Raw genomic sequence first — 25,102 nt, 5'->3', positions numbered from 1 at the left:
GGGGGGGGGGGAGGGAAGAGGTGGAGGAAGGTGGAGGGGGGCAGTGCAGGGGGTGCAGCCTGCAGTGGGGGCTGGGTTGCAGCCCATGGTGGCAAAAGCTTGCCAACCCCCAGGTTAAATGAACATTTACATAGGATAATCAAGATACGATGATCCTACCTTGAGCAGAGGGTTGGACTAGATGTGACCTCCTGAGGTCCCTTCCAGCCCTAATTTTCTATGATTCGAAGGCAGCAATACCAAACTGAACCTGGGAAAGTCACGAGTGATATTCATAAAAATATTATAAGACATTTTCCCAGGTCATCACAACACCTCGGAATCATTTCCCAATATAAGAAAGAATGTGAGGAAAACTGAGTACAAAGTTAAGAGTGTTTCTGACTCCCTCCCTACACAGAAACAGCCCATGTAGATGGTGTTACAGACCCAAGAGACACATTCCCTTCCTTCCTTATACAAGCCACAAGCACTGTTTACTCTTACACAGATATTGTGAAATGGGAAAGAGAAATACATGAAGGGTTCTTTCTTGTTTGCTGTACTATTCCTGATAATTTTGGGTTTTGCTGTGTGTGTTTTTAACCACTACTGAATACCAACTAAAATATTTTCCTCTGTTGTTATACTGCCAAACCTCTCTCTCTGCAGTACTCGCACAGAAGTAAATGTATGATTTTGGGGGGAAAAGATCACCAATTTTTTTTTTAAATCTGCATCCAAGCTGATAAATCACGTGCCAAGTTTCAGATCTATGATGTGACAAAGCCAAGTGAACACAAAGTGGAATATCCAGCTGCCTCTTCACCCCTTCACTAAGTGTACCCCTCCACAAGCTCAACACCATGGCTCGTGCAGTCCATCCCCTCAGTCTGTGAACAAGCCCCAGATTCAGTATATGGCTGAGCAGCCAATGCCACTGCCTTTGTGTGAGAGGTCCCTCCGCATTACTGAGGGAAGCAAAGAAAAAGCATTAGGCCAGAGTGCCCTTAACTCAGCAGAATGCACAAAGAACCTATTGCTCTTTTGGATATCAGCCTTCTCCTGCTGTCAAATAAGGTAGTTAATACTGCAAGCTCAAGTGGCAAATATCTGTGCTGTAGTACTGAAAATTCAGTGTCTAAACCCTGCTACAGATGCATGATGGGGCGCCAGGTAAGAAATCAAAACTTCTACATAATAGATTTTTCCCCCCCAAAATCTTGGGAAGTTGTAATCAAGAACCCCACATTATAAGAACATTATACATGCAAAGCCAAGTGTTTGAAAGATTGATTCACAGGATTTATGATTGCCTTTGCAGCCTTAGCTCTTCCTCCTTGTTAAACATAGTATCATCACTGCCTTTAACATCATGCACTTACACTTCCCCCTGTAAGCCCCGTCTCATTTAGTGCACAGGGTAGACACAAAAGGAAGTAAAATTAAGGCTGCAAGGGCAACCTTGCCTAATATTCCAGTACTTTGATTCTGCAATCTAAACAGTGTTCTTTTAACACAGATTTTGGCATGCAAGAATATCAGGGAATGACGCACTTCAGAGAGTACATGGACCAAACTTGCTGCTTTTTTCTTCCCCTCTCTCCAGGTTTTCTGCAGCTCTACCACCACTAGCTAAGGCCAGGGGCTTTGCGCATTTCTTGCTCACCATACGGCAGTTTTGCCCACTCTCCCATTGTGACAATAGCTGTCTGCATTGCCATCCCCCTTTCTAACCCTTACCATTTCCCCGACATTCCCAGGGCTACATCCCATCTCCCCATCCCCTCCAGCTCCCAGCTCTCCACTCTCCCACCCCACCAGGGACACTGGTATATACCTCCAGATCCCCCCACACCACAGCTGTCTGTACACCTCCTATCTCATTATTATTCCTTGTTCTCTCTGGAAGCTACATAATTCAGAGTGTCAACACAAACTCTAGAGGAGAATGGGCACAGACAGGATACAGGTACCATTACACTGGTGGCATCAATGAGTTCTTTGATCTACAGATGATTGGAGAGGTCCCTGAAACTACGCTTCTCCTAAACAGATGCCACAGGTCCTGTGCATCCCTTATCTTCCTTCCTTCTTGTTTTCCAGATCCCAAGAAATAAACAAAAGAAAAAAAAATGAAAATAACAACAAATCCTAATTTTTCTCCATTGACTCCCAAAATTTTGGCAGTGACCTACTTCACATCCACTCAGAAATAAACCCACCACACTGAGTATAAGGTCTTACATGTTTGGACAATTAAAGCGAATGTTGAAAATACTGGAAATTATCCGTGCCATTTAGGGGGCCACAAGAACTCACTGCCTGGTCACAGTCCTGTTGAACTCCACAAAGGGTTTCTTGAGTCCCAAACCTTTATTCCTACTGAGCTGTTCTCATTGTTAAAGTTGACAGGGGTCCCTGAAGTTATTTATTTTTTTAGAATTCCTGGGTCTGACATAACTACAAGGTGGACTCCAGTAATTTGAATTGTTTGACTCTGGAAAGTATTTACTGGAAGAAAACATCCTTCATTTAGTCACATTTTAGGACTGCCGACATATCACTTATGTAGGAGTCGGCTGTCGTCTTCTCAAGAGCAAACAATATCTGAAAAACCCTTTTAGGTGGCACCTTTACTTTTGTAACCTTGTATAGTTTAATGGATATTTTATTTATTGTATACTTAGAAAAGCAGGGTGTAGAAAATTCTGCCTCCGCTGACTTCCAAATTTATTACGACACATTGCCTTTTGCAAAATATTTGTCTGACTAAAATTTATGTATGTTGTGAAGGATGCTGGTAACACCTATGCTAGATTGCATGAAGACCTCCTGCTTACATAAGTGTGGAATCATCTCATTCCATCAAAAACGTACTAGAAGACACAATAGTCCCAAAAAGAACAAAGCTGAGTTGACTTAAATTACTGCATGTCTCCCTATACCAAGACCTAAAGTATTTCACCATACTGAAAACCCAGAACACAGGCACAAAACTTACAAGAAAAATTCAGTTTTCTCCCCTTTTACTCCACCTTGCACATTCTGCCAAGTAGGGGCCTTTAACCTGTATATGTCTAGCCCTCACACTAGTGAGCATAACTTTGACAATTCTAAATCAAAGGTAAGCCGATAAGGTACACTTTCCATAAGTGTGGAACACCTCCCAAAAAGAACTAACACTAGCTAGACAAAAGAGGTAACAGTGAAATGATGACATCCACATCAACTGTTCACTTTTGCTTTCTTCAATCATTTTGTCATGAACGTGTAATTAAAATGACTATTTTACAATCCCAAATTTCCTCCTACCACTCACTCTGTGTTCAAAGTTCTTAACTCTTCCCCACCCACTTACCAAAATTTCCAGTTGTCCCCAAATCTGTAGGATGCTTTAGGTATTATAAGTACTGAACCCTGAGTTAGATAAAAAGGAGGCAGGCAGGACAGTGATGATACAGATTTAATATCAAAACAAACACGGACAACCATATGTATTTTATTATTTATATTAAGAAAAATCAAGTAGGACTGTACAACATCACAACATGCCAATACTGCTGCAAGGTGGATCATGAAAGAACTGATCAGTACGCCTGCATGTCTAAGTTCAATATGTAGCCAAAGAACGTGGATATTGAGGCCCTACATACCCTTAGGGAGAACCATCTTCATTTCAAGGAGTAGGTCCCTCTCGTGGACAGCTTCCTGTCCTTATAACAACGCCAATCTATCAGCAGCAGCAGCATCCTTCAGTAGCCAACATCCAAGCCACCTGGTGCAAGGACTGTTGGGCTGTACATGGTATCCAGCCAATTTTGGAATAGCGTGTCCAGGTAAGTTCAGAAATAGATGAGATGGCCAAAAGGCCATGTACACTCTCGCAGAGCCAAATGGCTTCAGGCAAGAAGACACTATTAGGATTACTGTGGCTCTGTTCCATCTGATCTTAACTAATACCTTGGCCATCTTGAGGGTCGATTGAAAGTAGGCCTTGAGTCTACTGTAGCAGAATGGCATCTAACAATGAAACCAGGCTCAAGCCACTTCTGCTTACAGAAGATTCCTATGAAAAGGATAGTAAGCTGGGGTAAAGAAAAAACTAACTAGGGTAACTGTGGTAGATGACCTCCAACATCCATCTGCCCTAGATTACAGCAGCCTAAACTCAAGAGAATGGGACAAATTCGTTTCTGCAGATTACATACCCTGATGTGTCGTCAAATCTGCAGACATGCAGCCAGCGCAGAATCCTTCCACCTTCTCGGAGACAACTGACAGCGCCACGTGTGCTTATGTTTTTTATTGGAGACAGAATCATGGTGGCCAGCAAGGCGTGCTGGACTCCTGTGTTCCACCTAAGACTGAGATCAGTATTGTTTGCAGTTTGGAGCTATTGCCCAGATGCCAAAGGAGTGCAAGAACTCAGATGTTACAAGGAATGAACAACTCCATTCCTTCTGGCAGCAGGTCCTTGATCATCACATGCAGCTCCTGGGGACTTCCCCATGATAATAGTCATGGACCTGGCTATTGGTCTGAAGCGTCTATGGCTACTTATAGCGCTAGCTTTCCCCAATAACTGCTTTAAGCTCAGCCCTGTTCTCGGTAGGGGGTTGGACAAAAAGTGTCAACTCTATCCCAAATTGGAGAATGACATTTTCAGGAACACAGAAATGTAGAACTGGAAGGGACCATTCCAGGTGATTGAATCCAGTCCTCTGTAATTACTGGCAATCACACAAAATATTTGTTCAAAACGGTCCCCAAGACCTTCCATTCCAGCTTCTCCCACACATCACGACACAAAGAATATCATTATATCCCATAACACACTTAGGATCTTTACTGTAAGAGGTCCTCTGCTGTGTGGGAGAGAAGAGGGAAGATAAGAACACCACCAACGCCAAGAGCGCTTAACTTTTCATCACCTGTAACTGAAGGGAGATAGAAGACGGACAGGTTTTCCTCGTGAACAAGTCAAGCTTCTTTAGGGTCTTTATCCTTCAGGCTGCTTTTGTGAGATCTGGACTTTCCCTGTACTACTGAACTGAGTAAGGAATTCATAATAATAGTCATACTTGCCTTGACGGACTGATCCTGTTGCACTCCATTTCCTGTGGCTGGCATACTGGGAGGTGTCTGTTACAGTGCCTTAGCCAGGTTGAATCACTATTTTTTGGAAGGCTAATCCTGACTGGGCTAATGGTATCAATATACCAAACAACTTACAAGATTTTTCTTGGAAAAAATTACATCTTTATTTTTAGAGTTTCTGCTATTCTCATCAAGAGATCTTCAAGTGTCTCAACATTGTTCAACCCTAGAACCAGGGCTACTGCTTTGTCCAGTGATAAAACAAAAAGTTCTTGGAAGTAACTCAGGATTGTGTTGCCCTTTTGTCCCTTGTTTGGCAATTCCTGGTATTCTTCCTTGCCCATTTTCAGTGGACTGGTCACTGATGCCACTAGAGCACGTGTTGTTCTCCTCTTCTTAGGATGGGATGGCAATCTGCTCCCGGAAATATGTGAAGAAGAGCCCTGTAAGCCCATAAGGCGATTCCATACGGATACGGCTGGCGCTCACTGACCAGTCAAATGACAGTTCTCTTGCAGCAGCCGTAGCAAATTCTAGGAAGAAAATTTGTCTGGTCTACTTTTGGACTCCCATAAGAGGCCTTCCTGCTTGTAGGAGACAAGAAGGTATGTCCTGACTCACTGAAAGGAGCAGCAGATTCTCTGTAAGCGTAGCTCTGAACCATACAGTGCTCAGCGTACCAGGCTCCGTGGCAAGATTCTTGAAACAACCTCTCTCAGGCCTGCACCCTGGTGCCAGAAGTGCCAGCACCAGCTTTAGCATCAAGGGATGCGTATTTGCCACACCTTTTGCCACCAGGTCTTTTTATGGCCCTGTATCCTTACTTGAGAGCAAACTTAAACGCATGGTTCTCCACAGCATGGGACCACACGAGATTATGGATAAAAGCTTATGCATTTTTCCTTATTCTTTTCAAGTTTCAAGTAAGTGACATTTTGATTGTAAGTGCTAATTTAGCAAGTGTGGCATTTATAAGAACAAGAACGAGACCACAAAACTCCTTTTAGTTAAGTAAAACAGCCAGCAATCAAGTGACTGCAAACCTGTTCTGGATTCAAATGCAGCACCCAAGACTCAACAGCTCTGGATATCAATGATCAGAGACAGGAAGTTAGCTGGGTTAGTGCGAAGGCAAGCAGAAGGTAGGTAAATTAGTACCTTACAGACTAACTAATTCAGAGATGGATAAACTTTCATAAGCAGCAAACTATATCTCTGGTTTAATCATTCTGTAAGGTACAAATCTACCCTGCCTTCTGTCTCCCCTAACATTGTAAATCAAAGCCAGCACATTTATGCTAAGGTAGAGAAGGTCAAATGCTTCCTGGAAGGGCATTTTTCAGCTCGTTTCCTTTGTGATCCAAAATCCACTCTCTCATAATCAGTGACCGCACCAGTTCTCTTGGATCTTCAAAAAACTGCTAGCTTTTGGGTGGGGGTGCAAGATTCTCTAGCATGCTGGGATGAAAATAAGAGTGCTTTTCATGTGTAAAAACTGCTCGATGCCTCTCCCCAGCTTCTGGGTGGGTGGGGTAAGCAATCATTTCACGGTCTTCCCAACTCCTTTTTGAGTAGTATTGTCTTTTGAGATTTTTCCCTTCTAATTTCCAGCCTGCTTGCTTTGGCATAACTCCAATTACTCTCCTCCTCCTGCCTGAGAGAAGCTTTTCTCTCCCACTGTCTGCTAAGTATGGCAGTTGCTACCTCCAATCTTGCCAAGGGTGTTCAGTTCCAGTTTCTCCCATCTCCCTCATGCTATCCCTGGTCTTGAACCTGCTGGTAAATGGCAGATCACAAAGGCAAGGCAGCGAGATCTTCGATAAGAAGCCTAGCTGTGATACCTACAGACACTAGGAAAAGACATTTGTGACTTTTAACACAATAACCTTCTTGCTCCCTGCTTTGAAGCTCCAGGTTTCATATCAGCTTTTGGCCCCTCCTTTCCAACAATAGGAGAAGGATAAAAGCTTCGCACGCTTTCCTCCCTGACAAGAGTCACTTGAAAGGTGCAAGACAGTTACAGAATTCTGCACCTACTCAAGTGTGCAACTCAGAAGGGGAGAGCAGGAGAAAAGCATCAACCCTCTCCCAGTCTGTTTTTTGGGGAAAACCTTTAGCATACAGAAGACGCAAAATAGGAAACTGTATATGCATGTACGACTGGAGCAGAAGGCAGGCTAGAGATGTACCTTGTAAACAACTAAATTAAAGATGCATAAGCTTTCTCAAGCTCACTTCATCAGATGCAGTGAGGTCAGGTTCACAAAAACTTATTCACCTCTGATTTGGTTAGTTTATGAGGTGTGCTTCTGCCCAACCTTCTGTGTGACTTCAGACTAACACAGTTAACTACCTCTTTTCTGTAGGACTCAAGGCCACATCTGGCTATGGCAACTCTGTATTAGTATGTGCAGTGCAGTGGCAGGTACTGAAAGAGTTAAGCACATTCTAGAGACCAGAAGTATGATTTCAAGGCCCTGGAATTTGGAGAAGGCAAGGGAAGCAGAGGCAAGGTTTCTTGCAGTGAATACTGGGGGTGTGGAACTGTTTTTCATTGCTGCAGAGTTCTCTTACTCTTGCTGCAGAAACTAGTTCTGAAGGCAGTGGATTGCCAGAGGCTGGTTTAAAGTCAATGTAGAGGAAACCACAGGAAGTCGAATAGCTAAAACAAGAAGCAGGCATACTACTTTAATAGAAGAAAGCAAAAAAATAGGCAAAAAGCAGTCTAAACATTAGTGGTACTATACAAATCTCCTTTGCTTTGAAATAGACAAGTAAAATAAACAAAACACAACCACATGGGCATGACACCACACCTGCACTCAAGCACTTTTCCCCACTTGAAGTACTATGCAGCCAAGTGGCCCTTAAATCATCCTACCCTATACTCTGGGAACAAAGGAGGCTCTCAGCAGATCTTTCAGAGGCCGTTTACTGCAACAATTTGCAGTTTTAACTATATGCAAGCCTTTGTGGTACAAAGGTGTAAAGTTATCAAGTTGTCCAGATGTTCTGCGCTATTCATAAGAGGCTCTATTTTCTTGTAGTAAAGTCTCTATCAAGTTAGTTAATACTATGACTGACATCCATCCATCCATCCATTCCTCAATTTCCTTATGAAGGAGTTACCCTTTAGGGAGTCACACATCTTGCCTATTAATTCAGACACTTGCTACAGTAAGGTGGTCACCAGCACTCACCCTCATCTCTCAGATGCGACACTCAAAGTGAGGAAACAGATGTTCCACGTTCCGTAACCACCCCTCAGTTTTACTCTACATACTGGAGTGATATTCCAAGTATGGGGGAGGAGTGCAGTAGAAGGTGCAGGGAAAAAGCTTGTTGTCTGTTAACCTTTTCTCCTTCAAGATACTGCTTCTGAAAGACCCCACCTTAGGAACTAGCAAGCAGATACAATCCTCAAGAGGAGTGTTGAGGACCCGTATTATTTAAATAGAGAGTGAATCACTATTCTCTTGACTGAGCATTTGATCAAGAATCAGCTTTGCAAGAATAGTGATTTGTGATGCTACAACTTGAATTTACAACTCTTACCAGCTTTGGACACATGCAAATATAACTTGCAAATGCTGTCACCACTAAAAGTGATCTTTCTCTCTGCTTGGTATTTGATGTGTGGGCCAACTCAGAGGAAAACTAAATATATAATTTAATCAAAAATACCATCTTGATGGAACTAAAATATATTTATAAAATCCAGAAAATATACATGGCTTCGGGGTGGGGGAGGGGGGGCGGAAGAAGGAACCTGTCATCTGAATAATCTGGCTTCCACTAGGTTAAATGAAAAATTCTTATGACCTTACATCTTTAGGAAAAGCCATCAAAGTTCTGAAATCCTTTCAGCTGATGTTAAAGCCATTAGAAAAGCACCTATAATAAGTATAACACATACGGAGCAGATTTCTAAACAATCCAGAGTTTCTACGACTTTAATGAGAACTGAATTTATATCCGCTGAATTTATAGATTTACACACTTGTAGACAGAAATGTATTAGCTGCTCTAAGAACCTGACCCCAGTCGTCTTTCCTGCCTAGGGCAGGGGGTTCGACCCAATGATCTTGTGAGGTCGCTTCCAGCCCCCTACAGTCTATGAATCTATGAACCGCTTCACTAACAAATCCATCAAGACCTTTTGTAGAAAAATGTGGTAGGCAGACAAAAAGTGTTCAGAAGATTTGAACCATGAATGAAACACTTAAATAAGACTTTTAAGGAATTAGGTTAAAGATTGTGTGCATAATTCAGATGCACATAAGAGACAGTACACCAAACAACATTCAAACACTTCTAATAACCTCAGCAAAATAATCTTTTCATATTTCTCAATTAATATTGGTATCAGGTATTTTGAGGTGTTCACTTCAAAGTCACCACAAAAAGCACATTTGCAAAGAACTTCCCACGGAGAATAAAAGGTTACAAAAATGGAAGTCTACTGAATGTCCTTCTTCCTGTTGCTTCCAACTAGCGCTTTCTTTTAATTCTAAGATTCACGCCTCTTCTTACTGCTTCTTCATGAGGATAAGAACAAGGAACTTTTTTTTTCCTTCAGAAATTTCAGCAGAAGCTAATTAGGCTAACTTAATTAGCCTAATTAAATCGGGGGGCTGGACTCGAGTTGGGGGCTGGATTCGATGATTCTCCGGGGTCCCTTCCAGCCCAAACGTTCATGAAACGGTCAACAAAATGGCAAAGGTAGTTCAATGTTACTTAGTGTCATGCAACTGCCATCTGATGAATAGTCTGAACTACTCTTACCTTTTTCACTCCTCAATTAATGGTATCAGCTCAGGGGAAAAAACAAAACAAAACAAAGAGACCCAGGGATCACTGCGGACAACTCCAAAACCACCTCTGTCCAATATGCAACAATTGCCCAAAAAAGCAAACAAAGCTTAGGGAATCCTTGTCCAAACACCGCTGCCAAATGCCTGAAAGCTACTTCTGATGCCTCAGATACTACAGCTTCCATTCTCCAGATTCCTAAAAAAGGATAGGAACGTGGGCATCTCCGCTTTCCTAAAAAGTACTGTAGCACATGCATCACTGCCATTGCTTTGTCTTCTATTTCCAGCATGGTATATGTACACTACCGGAACATTTCTTGTGCGTCTGAATTTGCTTTCACACTGAAATGAGGATTATAATATAACGTTTCTCCAAAACAAGACAAGTTTGCTGAAAATCTCAACAAATGCTTCTGACAATCTTTCCCACTTTCTCCTGGCCCTGCAATAATCTTGAAGCTCTGGTTATCTCATTCTGTCTCCGCACGCTGACCTCTGCAACCAATTCGTGATAGGACTTCCTTTCTCACTTAAATTACTACGCCTTGTTCAGAACTCTATTGCCCACTTAACCTCTGGGCTCTCTTGTATGTTCTTCATTTTTTTTTCATCTGCTCAACTATCAACTCAAATCCAAAGGAAGTTTAAAGATTCTGCTTCTCATTTTGTCTCCTCTTCAGACCGCTGGCCTTTCCCCAACCTCTAGTTCTTAACTTAATATATTCCCTATACTCCCTACGCCCATTTCTTTTCTGCTTCACTTCACTCCTGTGACATGCTCTACAAAAACTTCCAAAGCTACCATATTCTAGATAACTTGTCATTTCTCTGTCCTTATCCTTACTTCTATTTTTGCTTTCTCTGAACTTTTTATAATCTCTCCTTATGTCTAGCTTTTTATTGAGATTCATCTTTGCAATTAATTTTATTGCACCAATTTCAACAATAATTGTAGAACGGCAGCATCCTGTACAAGTACAGATTGATGGAAAACTAACACAATGCACCAGACACTCCCATAATGTTTAATAGGAAAGTGGGACAATGCCCCTAGAGTAGCCTGTGGGGATATTCCTCAGTGGTATCACTTATATTATCTGTACTATTTTGAAGCTGAATCCTGCATAGTCCTTTTACTTCGTATGCAATGATAAACCAATAACTAACCACCAGCTAGGATGGTACACAACAGTCACTGCAGCACTGGAGTTGCATATATAAAAATAGCATCCTCCCCTGTGAACTGAAAGAAACCAGGTAAGGGAAGTTTCTGACCAGCACCAGCTCTTACCTGTGAAAGTCCAGGGGACGATGCATGTCCCGGAGGTGTTGCAGCAAGATTTGGGTGTCCCTTATTTATTTCATGTGCAGAGTAAGGGGATGGGGCAGGAGGGCCCGGCTGTCTTGCTACTTGTGTTACCTGTGAGGAGATAAACGGTTAGTAAAACAGAATATTAGTAGTTCAATCTCTGTAGATGGTTCTAGCGCTTATAGTCTAGGAATAAAGGAGCATATATAATGAAAGGGGTCAGCAGCAATGTTTTTAATATGTGCTGACCCACTTCTTTTTCAAGTTAGTTAACTATTTATATAAAACTTGGTGGCTATGCTGGTGGAAAGCCTGTATCATAGGTAGCACCATCAACAGGGGAAGGGGAAAAGTTACACAAGCTTCTGCTTTATTGCTTTTCCAACACAGCTCAGGCTTTCATTGAAATACCCTTACAGTTCCACTCCTGGTCTTTTACTTCCAAATCTTTATAATTCATACCATTATAAATTACACCAAACAACCTTGCAATTTAGTGGTTCAAACCCCCTGGGGGCTGCAAAGTGATTTAAAGACGCTTGTTACCAGTCAGAGGAAGTGATCTAAAAAGACAAGGTGAGGAGAAATTCCCCATTCATCCCTCCAAATGAGATGACAATTTGGCAGAAGAATCTCAGACCGAGGACTGACAGGCTTCTTGTCAGTAAAGATAAATGAAAATTTAAAACAATTCTCTCTGACCCCTACTGAAATGAGCTTCTGCCTTGTTTAAATCACAGCTATTTGGTCATTCCAGTTTCAAAATAACACAGGTAATGATTCAAAGGTGCTGCTAGCAACACACAAGTAAGTGCACGTACCACAGAAGAGTCAGTCAGCAGTGAAACACAAGATGTAAGTTTTACAACCAGTCTTGTCCATGTCCCTTTATTGTATTTTAAGTAAGGGTGCATTTGATTACAACACCTAAACCACTCCAATAGCTGTGGATGACAATGTGCAATTTCTGAAGGCTTGGAAGAGACCAAAAGCATGCACTGTAGGAAGATCTGGAGAGAGAGCTCAAGGGAAAGAAGCCCCTTTCCCCGACCCAAGAGACATCATCTGATCCTGGTTGGCAGGGATGCACACACACAGCTCCAGTCAACTTAACTGGAACCCGCGTCACAAAGGATACTGTAAAACTTCTGCAACCTGCCTCCTGGAAAATCAACATCTCTTATCATAGTGATCTTGAAAGCCTTGCCAAGTCAAAAACAGGCTTTTTTCATTCTATACTTAAAAAGGAGCTACAAATTATGAAAGACATCAGAACCACAGCTGGGAGTGCAAGGACATTATTCACTTATAAACCCACCATTCAGTAAAACATGTGCATTTTAGTCATCACCAGGAATATCCCCCTTGACAATCAGCAATTTACTTCCTGATAAGAGATTAGTTTCAAGTAAAGGAAGTTCTTCAACTACTGTCAGCGTAAATGCAAATTCTTAAGTGTATACTTCTAGCATCAAAAGACAAAATTCTACAACATTTTGATCACTAGAACAGGCTGCATGCACGATTCCTTTGGACCTTACTACCTGGAGTCACATTAAATCGATTTTGTGCCAAGACTGAAGAAGTAATAATGCTCACAATCTACACTGGGAAGCACAGATGTAGGTTAAGTAACTTATTTTGAGCCTTGTCAGGATTGGAATCCAATCTTCAGGAATTAAATAGTGATAAGTTATCTGATGACTAATAACTATATAATATGGGTCTGAGATTGACCAACACTGTGACACTGCTCTCCCAAATCAGGCCTCAAATGTAGAAGCCAAGTCAGGGAGGAACGCAATACAGATAGCAGTGATGTCCCACCTAACAGACCAAAAAGGGCTGGTCCTGTTTAGATGATGAATAAGGACACTTTTCACCTCTCTGGTATGTTTTCCTGGAGAGAGTCAGGGGACAAGTGCTGGGATGGGGAGAGGGACAGGTATTTAACTGGTTCCAGAACTCTGGAAACTGGTTTAGGGAAGAATGAGCACAAACAAAAAAAAAAAAAGTGTATCCTTCATTTTACAGACACAGGACAAAAAGGATCAGATATCAAAAGCCTGTGGCTCTCAGACTCTTTGCTCAGGTAATATACCCACTACGAGTAATACAGTCTTAAAAAGTTTCATTTCTTGAATGTTCAAAGGTGACTCCATTAACTCAGTAAAGGCCTAAATTAAAATCCCTAAGAAAGGATTGTTTCAAATAATGGCGAAAAAGTTGTCAAATCAGACCTTTTAAGAACTCTACCCTCCTCCCAACCCTTTAAAAGGTCTCTCTGTGATTATAGTTCAGGAGTGACCAGCATTATTTACAATCAGAAAGTTCTTTCAGAGACCCATGTAGTCCAACTGCCTATAGTTTACCCAGAACAAGAGCAGAAGATGTCTCGGAAAGACCTCTGCCATCTCTTAACCGTGGAAGTAGTCAATTAATATACGTTCAAAATATCCTAGAAATAAGAAATGTCTGATGATATATCTTTCATTGGATAAAATTGTATAGCTGGGAGAGATGGGAGACAAGCTTTTGGTCACAAAGTGCCCTTGTCAAAGTCCTGCTGCATCCTCCACAGGTGATGCAGAACAGAGACATTAGCAGAAGCAGCAGACCTGAACCAGGGCACTTTCTTCCCCAAAATGTGTGTTAACATCTCTCACAGTTACAAAGTGAATCCAATAAAAGATATAATCAAACAAACCTTTCTTCCTGCATTTTCTCCAAACCATCATGGCTACAGCACCCCACCATGCCCCATACTACAGGGAAAGGCAAAAAAAACCTCCCACAGCATGTCAACCCAATGGTAAAAATGCCTTTCTGACCCCAAATCTGGCAAACACTATGACTCCAAGTGGAGAAGTAAGACCCTCCAGACAGGAGCTTCTGAGTTTTCTAACTACAGCAAGGCAATCAGCACACTTCAGTCAAAAGCCACCACCAGCCTTGACTGTGGCCAAGACCTCAGTGCTTCAGCAGGCCTGTATCTTTGATGAGGGGAAAATAAACTCCTTCCAAGCCCCTACAGGTGATCAAAGCCCTGAAGCATGGGTTTTGCCAGACATCTGCCACACTGACTTACTCCTATGCTCCAGAATAGGAACTGCAAATACAGATTCCACCTGTTACACACACTGATTGCTGAACCAAAAATTCCCTATCCTATCAAATCAACCCTTCTATAAAATTACCTTAAAACAATCCAGGTCCTTTACCCCCTCTTCTTGACTTGGGTAACAAATAAAAAATTCTCTCCTCTGATAGCACAAGTCCTCTTTTAAATGTCAAAAAGAAGCCTAAAAAGCTCTTCTCCCCCTCTCTCCTGGTGACAGTCTCATAGACATAAACTAACATATACACAAGAGGATCTGTTCAACTGAGGCTCTCTAGAAACCATGGGGCATGGACCGGCAAAAGTAATGATTCCCTTACAAACCAACGCCAACTACCATCTGTCAGAAAGTGAGAGTTTGAATCCTACTAAAAAGTATGCATCTTAATCCCAAGTAAATATAAGAATAGCACGCCCTGCTTATATTCACATATAGTCCAGAAATAAGAATTTCTAACAAATTGTAAAATGTAATGTTTCTCTAAGAAAATGCCAATTAGAGCAGGAAATGTTACATCTATATAGATGCATTTAAGAAATTGTGTTACAGGTTAAATTTCATCAGTTTCTAAAGTTCTTTTCATTACATCTGCTAGAATGCAGATTTAAGTTCATAAATTCTAAAGGAACACAAGCTTCACTACAACTATTCAGTAATGAAAAAAGCAGAAACTAGAAACAACTGACTGGATTTGTTCCAAAATACTTGTCTCATGATGCAAGCCATTTACATATAGTGCAAAAAGTTTCTGCTTTCCGTTTATCAGCTGGAATTCTGCAAGATGTGCAACAGGTCTAAGATGCAAGCTAAGCAAATACAACTTTCACTCAAGTTCACAGATCAAAGTATTTGCCTAAACAATGGATATGTGGAATTAAATATGAATCTGTCAAACCTAGCACTGTGTCATAAGCAAGCAGTGGAGAGCCTATAATTCAGTCTTTAAAAGTGCTCTCTCTCCAAGAAAATAGAAAATATATAAAAAATGAAACTGATGTGGGATTAATTTGCTGTCCACTTGGATTAAAATGTCTTTATTTTAATGCCTCTGAAATTCTATTTTTCTGCAATTTAGATAAGCATAAGAAACTGCCAGACTGGGTCAGATCACAGGTCCATCTATTTTAGTACCCTGCCTCTCACAGTGTGGAAGAATATTTAAGCAGAGCAAACCCAGAATGATCCATCCCCTACAACATTCCCTGCACAGCTTCTAGCATTGGGTCTAAGTAGTCTTAATGTTGAAACTAAACCACTACAACGTGTAATTCCTGCCATGATTAATGCCCACGTCCTTCATGAATTTGTCAAATCCCCTTTTCAACCCAGTTAAAGGATCAGCCTTCACATTCTGTGGCAACAAGATCAACAAGCTAATTACCCACAGTGTGAAAAGGAACGTTTGTTTTAAACCTGCTAATCATTGCACTGCATGTCTCCTAATTCCCATATTGAGAGAGATAGGGATTTACTATTTACTTCCTCCAAATCATGCATAGTTTTGTAGACAGTTAGCATGTCCTCCTTCAGTAGTCTTATCTTCTAAGGTGAAAAGTCATAGCCTATTCATTCTCTGCATTCCTCCAATTATCCTTCTCGTCCTCCTCTTTTGCCTTTTCTAGTTCTAGCACATCCTCTTGAAGACGAGGGGACCACACCTGCACAGAGTATTTATTCAAGGTGTGGGGCTACCCTGGACCTATCCAGTAATATAATGACATTTTCTATTTTCAGTCCTATTCTTAATGATTCAAACACGCTATTTCCCTTTTTGACTGCTGCTGAACACTGGGCTGATGCTTTCAAAGAACTAGGATATCTAACTCTGAGCAGGAACAAATAATGTATTACCCATCATCAGGTATATGCATCTCGGGCTATTTTTACCCCATGCGTGTGAATGCACTTATCAAGATTGAACTTCATACTCAATTTTCTGTCCATGTTCAGCTCTTCAGTCAGCTTTGCCCTTTTACCACCCTGAAATAATACAGCATAATCTATAAAACTTGGCCACCTCACCAGTCAACCGGCTTTCAAACCATTTGTAAATATGTTAACCAACATACGTCCTAGTATAGACCCTTGGGAAACTGCGTTGTTTACCTCTCTCCACTGTGTGAGCTGACCATTTATAAGTATTCGGATTCCTGTCCTTCAACCAATTACTGATCCAAGAGTGGACCTTCCCTCTAATGCCTTGCCAACCTAATTTCTTTAAGAGCCTTTAGTGTGGAACTTTTGTCCAAAGCTTTCTGAAAATCCAAATATCCTATATCAAACTGGACTGCCCTGATCCTCAGGCTTGTTGGGGCCCTCAAAAAAACTCCAGCATGACCTCCCTTCACAAAAGCCATCTTGTTTATCTATGTGACAATTAATCCTATTTTTATTATAATTTCTACCAATGTCAGGAACAGAATTTACTGGTCTGTACTTCCCTGGATCTCCTAGGGAACCCTGTCTAAAGACTGGGGTTACATTGGCTATCACCCAGTCCTCCAGTACAGAGGCTGGCTTTAAGATTACAGGCTAAAAAGTCAGATCCAAATTTCAAATTTGAGCTCTCTCAGGACTCTTGGGGAACTGTCAGCTGGTCCTTGTGATTCGTTACTGTTCAGTTTATCACTTTCCTCTATAACCTCATCTCAAAATCTAGCTATCTGCATATCAGTAGTAATGTCAATTAGCCTTTTATTTTCAATCAGTCTGGATCAAGAGATAAGGAAACAGAAAATGTACACCCACACAGTTTTTTTCATATTTATATTTTGTATGTCATCTATGGGATGCAGTGATAGCTGGAAGGGGAAATGACAGCCATATGCACATTAACTTTACTAAATTAAAACAAAAACAAAAAAAGTCTAGACTGGGCAGAATTTCTTTCTGTTCAACATTCAAATTCAACAAGGAACCTGATGTAAATGGTTTCAAAGAAGTGCTTAAGGCACATCTCTCTTGTACACAGCAGCAGCTAGGCAGTAGAATGAAAATCGGCCTCTTGACCTAGATCTTTAGTTTAAATGCACAGTGGCTGGAGTAGCTAATCCCTCATAATCTCTTTTCTACAGGATTCTCTTCATTGCTGAAATACCCTCTAAAGGACACAAAAGCAAGTCACAGTGTTGCTGCTGGGTGTGAAATTCTCGGATGTCCATCAGCGATTCCTCCCTGCAGAAAAGCAACCAAATGAACAAACAAGCATGCATATGAAAGTAAAAGCAGAATCAAGCTTACCCCAATTAACTCTGTTTTGCATCAGGTTAGATAGGGGTCTTTTCTGCCTTTTGGACAATACAAAATGCATGGAAGTGGGTTTTACCTCCAACCGTAGAATCTGCTTGTCTAAACAACACACCTAGAAATGCAGACCTCTCTTCCCTTCCACCCCATTCCAGTGAGACAGCACTGTCCAACCAAGTATCCACTTGCTTTCTGTCCTCCCTGAACACATGGGAAAGGATCAATACGGCCTTTACAACTTTGGTCTCCCACCTCAAAAAAAAAAAAAGCAATAGAAAAACTAGAAAGGGTACAGAGAAGGACTATTAGGGGAATGGAGGGGCTTTCATTTGAGGAGACTTTTCAGCTGAGACGATTGTCACTGGCAGAGGCAGGGAGGTGGAGGGGAAAGGGAAGCAGGACACAATAGAAATTTATAAAATATTAAGCGATGCAGGGAAAGTAATTAGAGACCCATTACGTACCATCTCTCAAAATACTAGAAGTAAGGGGCACAAACTGAAACTATTTAGAAGTAAGTTTAAAACTAACAAAAGGAAATTACTTTCAGACTGCATCCAACTGTAGAACTCATTGCCATCAGATGTGTGCACTGATGGTTTCAACCAGGTCAAAAAGAGGAATGGAAAAATTCAGAGAGGAATGGTCTGCAGTTAGGTACTGAGTGTGGTAGATATGGATGCAGCCTCTGAATGAGGCTTCTTGGCTCTCTGAGCGTTGGGAGCTGCAGTGGGAGAGAAGCAGGAGGTGGACAATTCTGGGTATGCTTTCTTCACTCTCCTCTCAGCATCCACACACTCCCACCACATAAGTCCGGATACTGGGCTAGCGAGACCTATCGTCTGACGCAGTAAGCGGGTGGTTTTTATGTTCTGTTCCACATAGGAAGAGATGAGGTGCCACAGGATCGGACTGCTTCCTTTCACTCAAGAAAATACACATTCTAATTCTCATAATACTAGAAGCACAAATGAGAGTTTTCTCAAATCTATGCTCCAGTTTAAAGCACAAGCCACCATGCAACCAGGTACAACTGGATACAACAATGTCATCTGCTCAAGAGAAACCCATTGGGGCTCAGAATCAGTACAAACCAGGCCTGGCCCTTGAAGGGCCGTATTGCACATGGCTCACGTGCATTTGTCACTCAGTTTCAATGTGTATTGAATTAATTCACAAATAGTGATTAGATCACATCAGGGACCAACTTCCTGCAAAAATTAATTAAAAACCCAACTATTGGAGTCTATCAGGCAGAAATATTCTTCAGCAAAATCTTATTTATATTTAACTCAAAACAAGCCAAATGACATTAGCAATAAAAAAGTCAATTCCCCTGGAGCAGTTTTGTAGTAAGTTTCAGAGCTCAGGACATATCAATTTATTTATTTATTACAGCAGAACTATAAATCTCTGCTGTAATAAATACATTACTGAGTAGGACTGAGCAGGAAGTTGACCTAGATCAATTTGCTTATTGGCCTGACTTTGCATTATATATTCTGAATTCCATGCATGCCCCATGCTAAACTTAATAATCCTGGGAGGCATGTTCTGCTCTACTACAGGATTTACAACAGTTTGTCTTTCACTACAAGTTAGCACTCATAATTACGTATTCTAAAAGTAGTAATACATAGCAATTTAATGGATAAGCTCCAAGATATTTAAGGCTTGTATTCACTGCAGTCACTACAAATTAAATTCCTTCCCCTTCTTTCACCTATAATAGGATCATTTAGATTTAGGAATATTTTAAGACAAAAACAAAACTGGATTTTTCCACTGGTTTCCTATGGGACTATACAGTTCTGGATGTCATATCTGATGTATAAGTAGTTTTCTTAAATGACATGAATTAAGTAAAGAATTCTACTAAATGCTATTATGAAAAAGGTACATAGAGGAAAAACTGCATGTGGCCAACTGCTGCACCTGACAATATGCCATGCTAATTTTCTCCCTTTTAATAATAAACTATATGAATAAATTTTATGAATTAAAACATTACTCCTGAGGATTAGACTAATTTAAATCAATTTTTTCAACACTAGTTTATCTCAAAAGAGAAGGATTAAATCTAAATCTACCGATTATGTTACTAATGATATATTCCAGTCTCACTCCCATCCCCACAGGTACAATTCTATTGAATAAAAAGTCTATCAAAGGAAGGATAACTAAGTGCTGGGGTGAACCATCTAGTGTCATTTTTTGTTCCTGGAGGTTACAAAAGCAAGTCTCAGCACGCATCCAATTAAATTCATATACTTATTCCTCACCTGCCATTTCTCTCCTATAAAAATGGTGCCCAACTAATTCACTTTAATTCTTTTTGAAGGATCACCATTTTGGCTATTTCAGTTGTGGCCTACAGTGCAAGCTATACACATTTTCCACTATTTTCAATTAACGTTTCCAAACATAGTCAAGGCTGCAAAATGGCTAGACCGCTGTGACCTCACTTAGTCAGAGGTACTGCAGCGTCAACTCGGCATCAGTACACAGTACTGCGAACATATAACCTTTCAATTATGCAACAGGCAAGGATTTTTTTTTTAGGTGATATTTTTTATTGGACCAATTGCATAGATCTGATAAAGTCAGACAAGCTTTCAAATGCAAGGTCTGAGAAGGAGAGCAAGCGCAGCAATTAAGAGCAGTGGGCAGAGAGCTGTGAAACCGAAGGGAAGAGAAATTCCCATGGGCAGCAGACAAACAATTAGCAGAAAAAGAGGAACTCGATTACTGGAAGATGAAGACCTACCAAGAGAGAGGAGGCTCATTATCAGCCATACTGTGCAGGAAGAATTTCAGAAATCAGGCAGATTATAGTGGGTCGTAAAACTACCCATAACTCTTGAATTAGTCACACAGGAGTGCAGCTGCTTTTCCCATGGCTGCCAAGCTCACATCAGTCATGCTAGGTTTGAAAATAGTGATACATACACCTTGTCCTCAATTCCACATTTAGAGAGGGTACAAATATTAAAACACAGAAATAAAAAGCAATTATTGGGTATACAGTGCAGCGTGTTATATATATATATATATATATATATTGGGGGGGTATTGGGCTCTGTCCCTGTTCTGTGCAACCAAACCTCTGGAAAAAAATCTTTTTTCCTGCATTTGGTCTTCTCCAAAACCAAGGTGTCTTTTTTGGGGGGGGGAGGGGGGGGAGTAGGAGGGGTAGGGAATGAGGGTGCTGTATGCAAGACAATGCAGTAGTTTTGGGGGTTCCTATATTGTCTATACAGAATACATAATGACATGGTTGTTTTCCCCCTTTTAAGTTTTGAAGATGGACCTCTAGAGTGGGATTTTCAATGTATTATTCAAGGCTCACAACCTTGCTTCAAGGCCCCGTGCACTGCTTTTCCTGACACCAACCCTTCTTATTTCATTATGTATACAATCAAGGACAGTTCATTGATTTGAATGCAAAATTGGCTCTGAAGCCAATGCAGGAATCAGCAAACAGCTTGCAGCTTTAGTCTGGTGAACCACTGAATGTCACAAGCTTTGATCTTTGCTTAGACTAGTTCTCCGACTGTTTACATTGGTATCTATCTATAGGTATCCACCATAAGTCAGCTCAAGAAACATCCTAGACAATGTTTGAGTTCTTTCATCATCTTCTCCCACTCCCAAGAATCCAAGAATAGATGCGACACAGGATACAATCCCCGTTCCAGCTTGATGCAAGAGGACCTTCTTTTCTGAGAGTCTCCCAGCTGGGAGGAGAGGTTCTGAGAGAGCACATGAGCTCTTTTCTGTCATCATCATGGATCACAGATAGAAAAGGCAATAAATCTTTTTGGACTCTGAATCTCAAAACAAAACAGATGATGACCCCTTCACCAGCTAGTCATGCAAATAAACAGAAAAATAACCTTTTAAGTTATTAAAAGCAAGTTTGACTCTCCTTTTCTATAAGGAGCTCATACTATCATGCAAACCATAATGAGCTTAAGATCAATTAGTATAAACAAAAATAAAAACTTCCTGCAATAACTCTTTGGTAAATTAAAATGTCTCATTCCAGGCTGCATAATTATAACATAGCTCAATGGATACTGGGCTTCTGGCTTTACCTCTTAAAAAAAGCCACAGATTAAAAAATCCTGTCATATGTGCACACCATTTCTAGATTTTCAGTCTGAGTTCCATTACTAGTCAACATCCAAAACATTTTTTAAATAGTTCACCAAAAATCTCTCTCAATTTTTAAACCTGCTTGTAGAGTTGCTTCTTCTGCTGATGGCTTTAAATAAGATATTTGACGTACAAACATTTACGTGAAACTTTTTTTTTTTTTTGTAGAATATCAGCATCTTTCTACCACTGTGCCACAAATAATACATTCCATCCAGATATTCAAGAAGGGACCTACAGAGAACATGGCTGATATTTTTACTGAGGACAGCTTGCTTAAGAAAGTTTGTAAATTCTGCTCAGTAAAACTGCAGAAGTTAAAAAAAAAAAAAAAATCCAACTCTGAGTCCATTATGAAGTTTTAGAACAACATTTCTCCCATTTACTGCTCTTTATTTAGAAGTGGTAAAAATGGAATTTTATAAAATATGTTGAAGACCAGCAATTTCAGAGGAGTGGGATAAAATTACTCAATTAAATTAATTTGTGAGGAAAAAAAAAAAAAAAGGCAAACACAGAACTGAAGATTCAGGACGGGTAGACTGGCTTTAGATACTTACAGTGCTGTACACAGCTGAGACTGTCGGCGTAAAGATCCGATCCTCGAGGGGCTGCTGCACAGGACCTCTGGGAATTCTGTAATACATCAAGTTAAGGAAAACCCCCCAAAGAAGGGCTGTGTACTATATATCAACAGCACGATGCAAAGAGCTTTCATTTGTCAACATATGTAAGCACCTTCCTAAGGCAGGCAGATACACAAACATCTTCAAAGGCTCTTGCATTCAACAGGAAGATACAATCCTTCAGGTCTCCTATATTAGTAAGCATATCCCTCAAGAACTGATTTCCTGGATAAATATGACAAGAGTAACCGAAAGCAAACAAAATTACTGAACAAGACATAAAACTTGAGCCTTATAAGAATCTCTCATCTCTGCTTTTCAAGAAAAGGAGGCTTTAGATTCAGTGAGACAGTGTTAACCAGCACTGAATCTTCTGACAAAGGCCAGCCCTGTTTTGCTGCTAAATGTGTAGGAATAATGTTATAATTAGGTCCTTGTTTTCTTCTCTTTAAATTGTTACGTCCTTCCCTTCCATGCCACTCCCACCCCTGCAAAAGTCACTTCTACAGGGGGCTGGCCAATATAATCCAATTGTTAATGTATTGGCAGTGTTGTTATTTAAAGAAAAACCATAATTTTGTTCTTCCCAGCAATTTTAAAATTGGAATGAGTTTATTTACTGAAAACCAGGAAAGTAGACCTTGTTAAAGTAATTAAACTCAAAAGAAAATCTAAAATGTTTATTGGAAAGAACAGTTATAAATACAAAAATATTTAGAAAAAATGTTTTTCTTTTCTTAATACTTTAAGGATTTATTCACGTACACACACTTAACTCTAAGGCAATGGGACTACATCAGTAAAATTAGGCATTTTATGATTAATGTTGACATCTTATCTTTTCTGCTCTTCACTTTTTGTGCATCAGACTTCTTGAAAAACTAAATATGATAGGTTTCCATTTAGTGTTGCATCCTATTTCTTGGGTACAAGCCTAAGGTAACAATGTTCAGACTACAAACACTGTTCAAATTAAAGAGGAAATACATTTTCACTGATTTTTCACTGATTTAACCAAGTCACAGAAACTTCTTTGGCTGTGTTCAAAGGAAAACAAACACACACGAGAGCTAAATTCTGAGCCTCCAGTTTGGATACGACTACTAGCCTAGCACCTCGAACTCCAAACACTCCTGCAAGATCATAGCCCACAACCTATCAAATAATTTCTTTCTAAAGAATGAAAATAACTGTGACATCAGCAACAGAAGCACAGTTAAAGCAATAAAAGAACAGAGATACATTTCATACCATTAATAATAGTTCAACTTGATAACTTGATGCAATTACTGAACTATTGTTTAAAGGCAGGCAAGGTTCTCTGGGTAGATATGATATCTTTTATTAGACCAACTAAAAAGTTGAGAGAAGTTGAAAAGAGTTGGAAAAACTATTTAGTTGGTCTAATAAAAGATATCACATCTACCCAAAGAACCCTGCCTGACTATGTTCTTAGACCAACACAGCTACAACCAACAACGCTGCATAACTGGATCAACTATTTTAGTGTTTAAAATATAGATGAAGCGTTTATTTTAAAAAAATAATTGAAAACAACCTGTTGGTTTTTTTTGTTGTTTTGTTGTTACTCAGGCAACAATAGAAACAAAACCCCAACACAGGAGGAACAAAAAAGCGTTTAATTGCAAAGAGTAAAATAATTACTGTTCACACTTTAACTCCTACATATTTGTCAACTGTTTCGAATATTCTGTAGCTGGCGCTCTCCCAGAGCTGCTAAATCATTGTTAAAACGGAACAGAAACCAGCTTACAACTTTACATTGTATTCCCATGCTGTCAGTGCCACAAAGAACGTCATCTCTCCAGCAAGCAGGATCAAAAATGAACTTGTAAACATAACCTATGGAGGATGCCAAAAATGCAGTTGGGTGTCTCAACCCCTTTTATTTTAAAGTGATCATAATGCTTAGTCAATCATTAAGTAATAGAGTAATTTTAAACCTTAGAATGGAGACCATTTTAGAATATTCTAATTGGCACAATCCCTCTGCACATGAGAAATAATCAGCATTTTAGAAGTATGGCAGAAGTAAAACAGCAAGCCTACAATTAAAAACAGATCCAGTGACGGAGATGAGATTAGGAACCCAGAGTCCCCGACTCCCAAAATCATGCTCAGCTCATATCTCCACATTAAAAAGCCAACAAGAATTTATTTCTATATAAGCACCGTTTCTTCTCAACTTGCAAACTGCCAAATCAAGCCTAAGTGGCATAATTCAATTAAATTAACTGGCTTTTAGCAGGTAAATTCAGTATTTATCTCTTTGTCTCATATAACAAACACTTTTCATGTAACGTCAGACAATATAAACAGCACACAAACCTTCAGGGCTTTTCCTCCAAAACAGCGCTCCTCCTAAGTCTTACCGCGACAGGTCTGGGTCTGAGAGGTGAGCAGCAAGGGAAGTGGCTCACATTTCCCAGTTGGCTTCTTCAGAAGGAAGGTTACCCACAGTCAGAAACTAAAACTTCCTTTGAATCAAGAGGATTCTGCCACAGTCACATGGCCAGGAAGAAACATGAAGAAATCCTTTCTTCTGAAATGTCACACGCTACCACTTCCCACAGCTGGCGGGTGCCGAGTTCTCAGTGTCTGAAAACCGAGGTTCACTTCCGTCAGAGTACGGCAGACTGAAATAACTCTGAACGTATGCACACTGAGCCTGATTATCCTTACCTGGGAACTCCCATGGCTCCCCCCAAACACCAAGGGAAAAGTGATCCT

General features: G+C 40.4%; 1 protein-coding gene across 25 annotated transcripts in view; it reads right to left on the bottom strand.

The window, feature by feature from the left end:
* Window positions 1-25,102, bottom strand: part of EIF4G3 (eukaryotic translation initiation factor 4 gamma 3) — a 172,118-nt gene that overhangs the window by 101,890 nt on the left and 45,126 nt on the right. For 6 of the 25 annotated variants that reach the window (XR_003093961.1, XR_003093962.1, XR_003093963.1 and 3 more), the window contains exons 1-3: window positions 22,464-22,525; window positions 22,286-22,361; window positions 11,185-11,313 (exon numbers count right to left, since the gene is read on the bottom strand). The exons of 3 other annotated variants lie outside the window; for them this stretch is intronic. Coding sequence is in view for 18 of the 22 variants with exons in the window: in XM_025203617.1 (XP_025059402.1) it covers window positions 11,185-11,313; window positions 22,286-22,361; window positions 22,464-22,510 (252 nt within the window). In the remaining 4 variants the exon portion in view is untranslated. Of the gene's footprint in view, window positions 1-11,184; window positions 11,314-22,285; window positions 22,362-22,463; window positions 22,577-24,700; window positions 24,971-25,102 lie in introns of those variants that run through there. 16 more of the 25 variants (XM_025203628.1, XM_025203615.1, XM_025203616.1 and 13 more) reach the window with 8 other exon arrangements.

Source organism: Alligator sinensis, unplaced genomic scaffold (genome assembly GCF_000455745.1).
Source record: "Alligator sinensis unplaced genomic scaffold, ASM45574v1 scaffold512_1, whole genome shotgun sequence".
Lineage (NCBI taxonomy): Eukaryota > Metazoa > Chordata > Crocodylia > Alligatoridae > Alligator > Alligator sinensis.
Note: the sequence above shows the minus strand (reverse complement) of the source record. Positions and strands in the feature narration are given on the sequence as shown.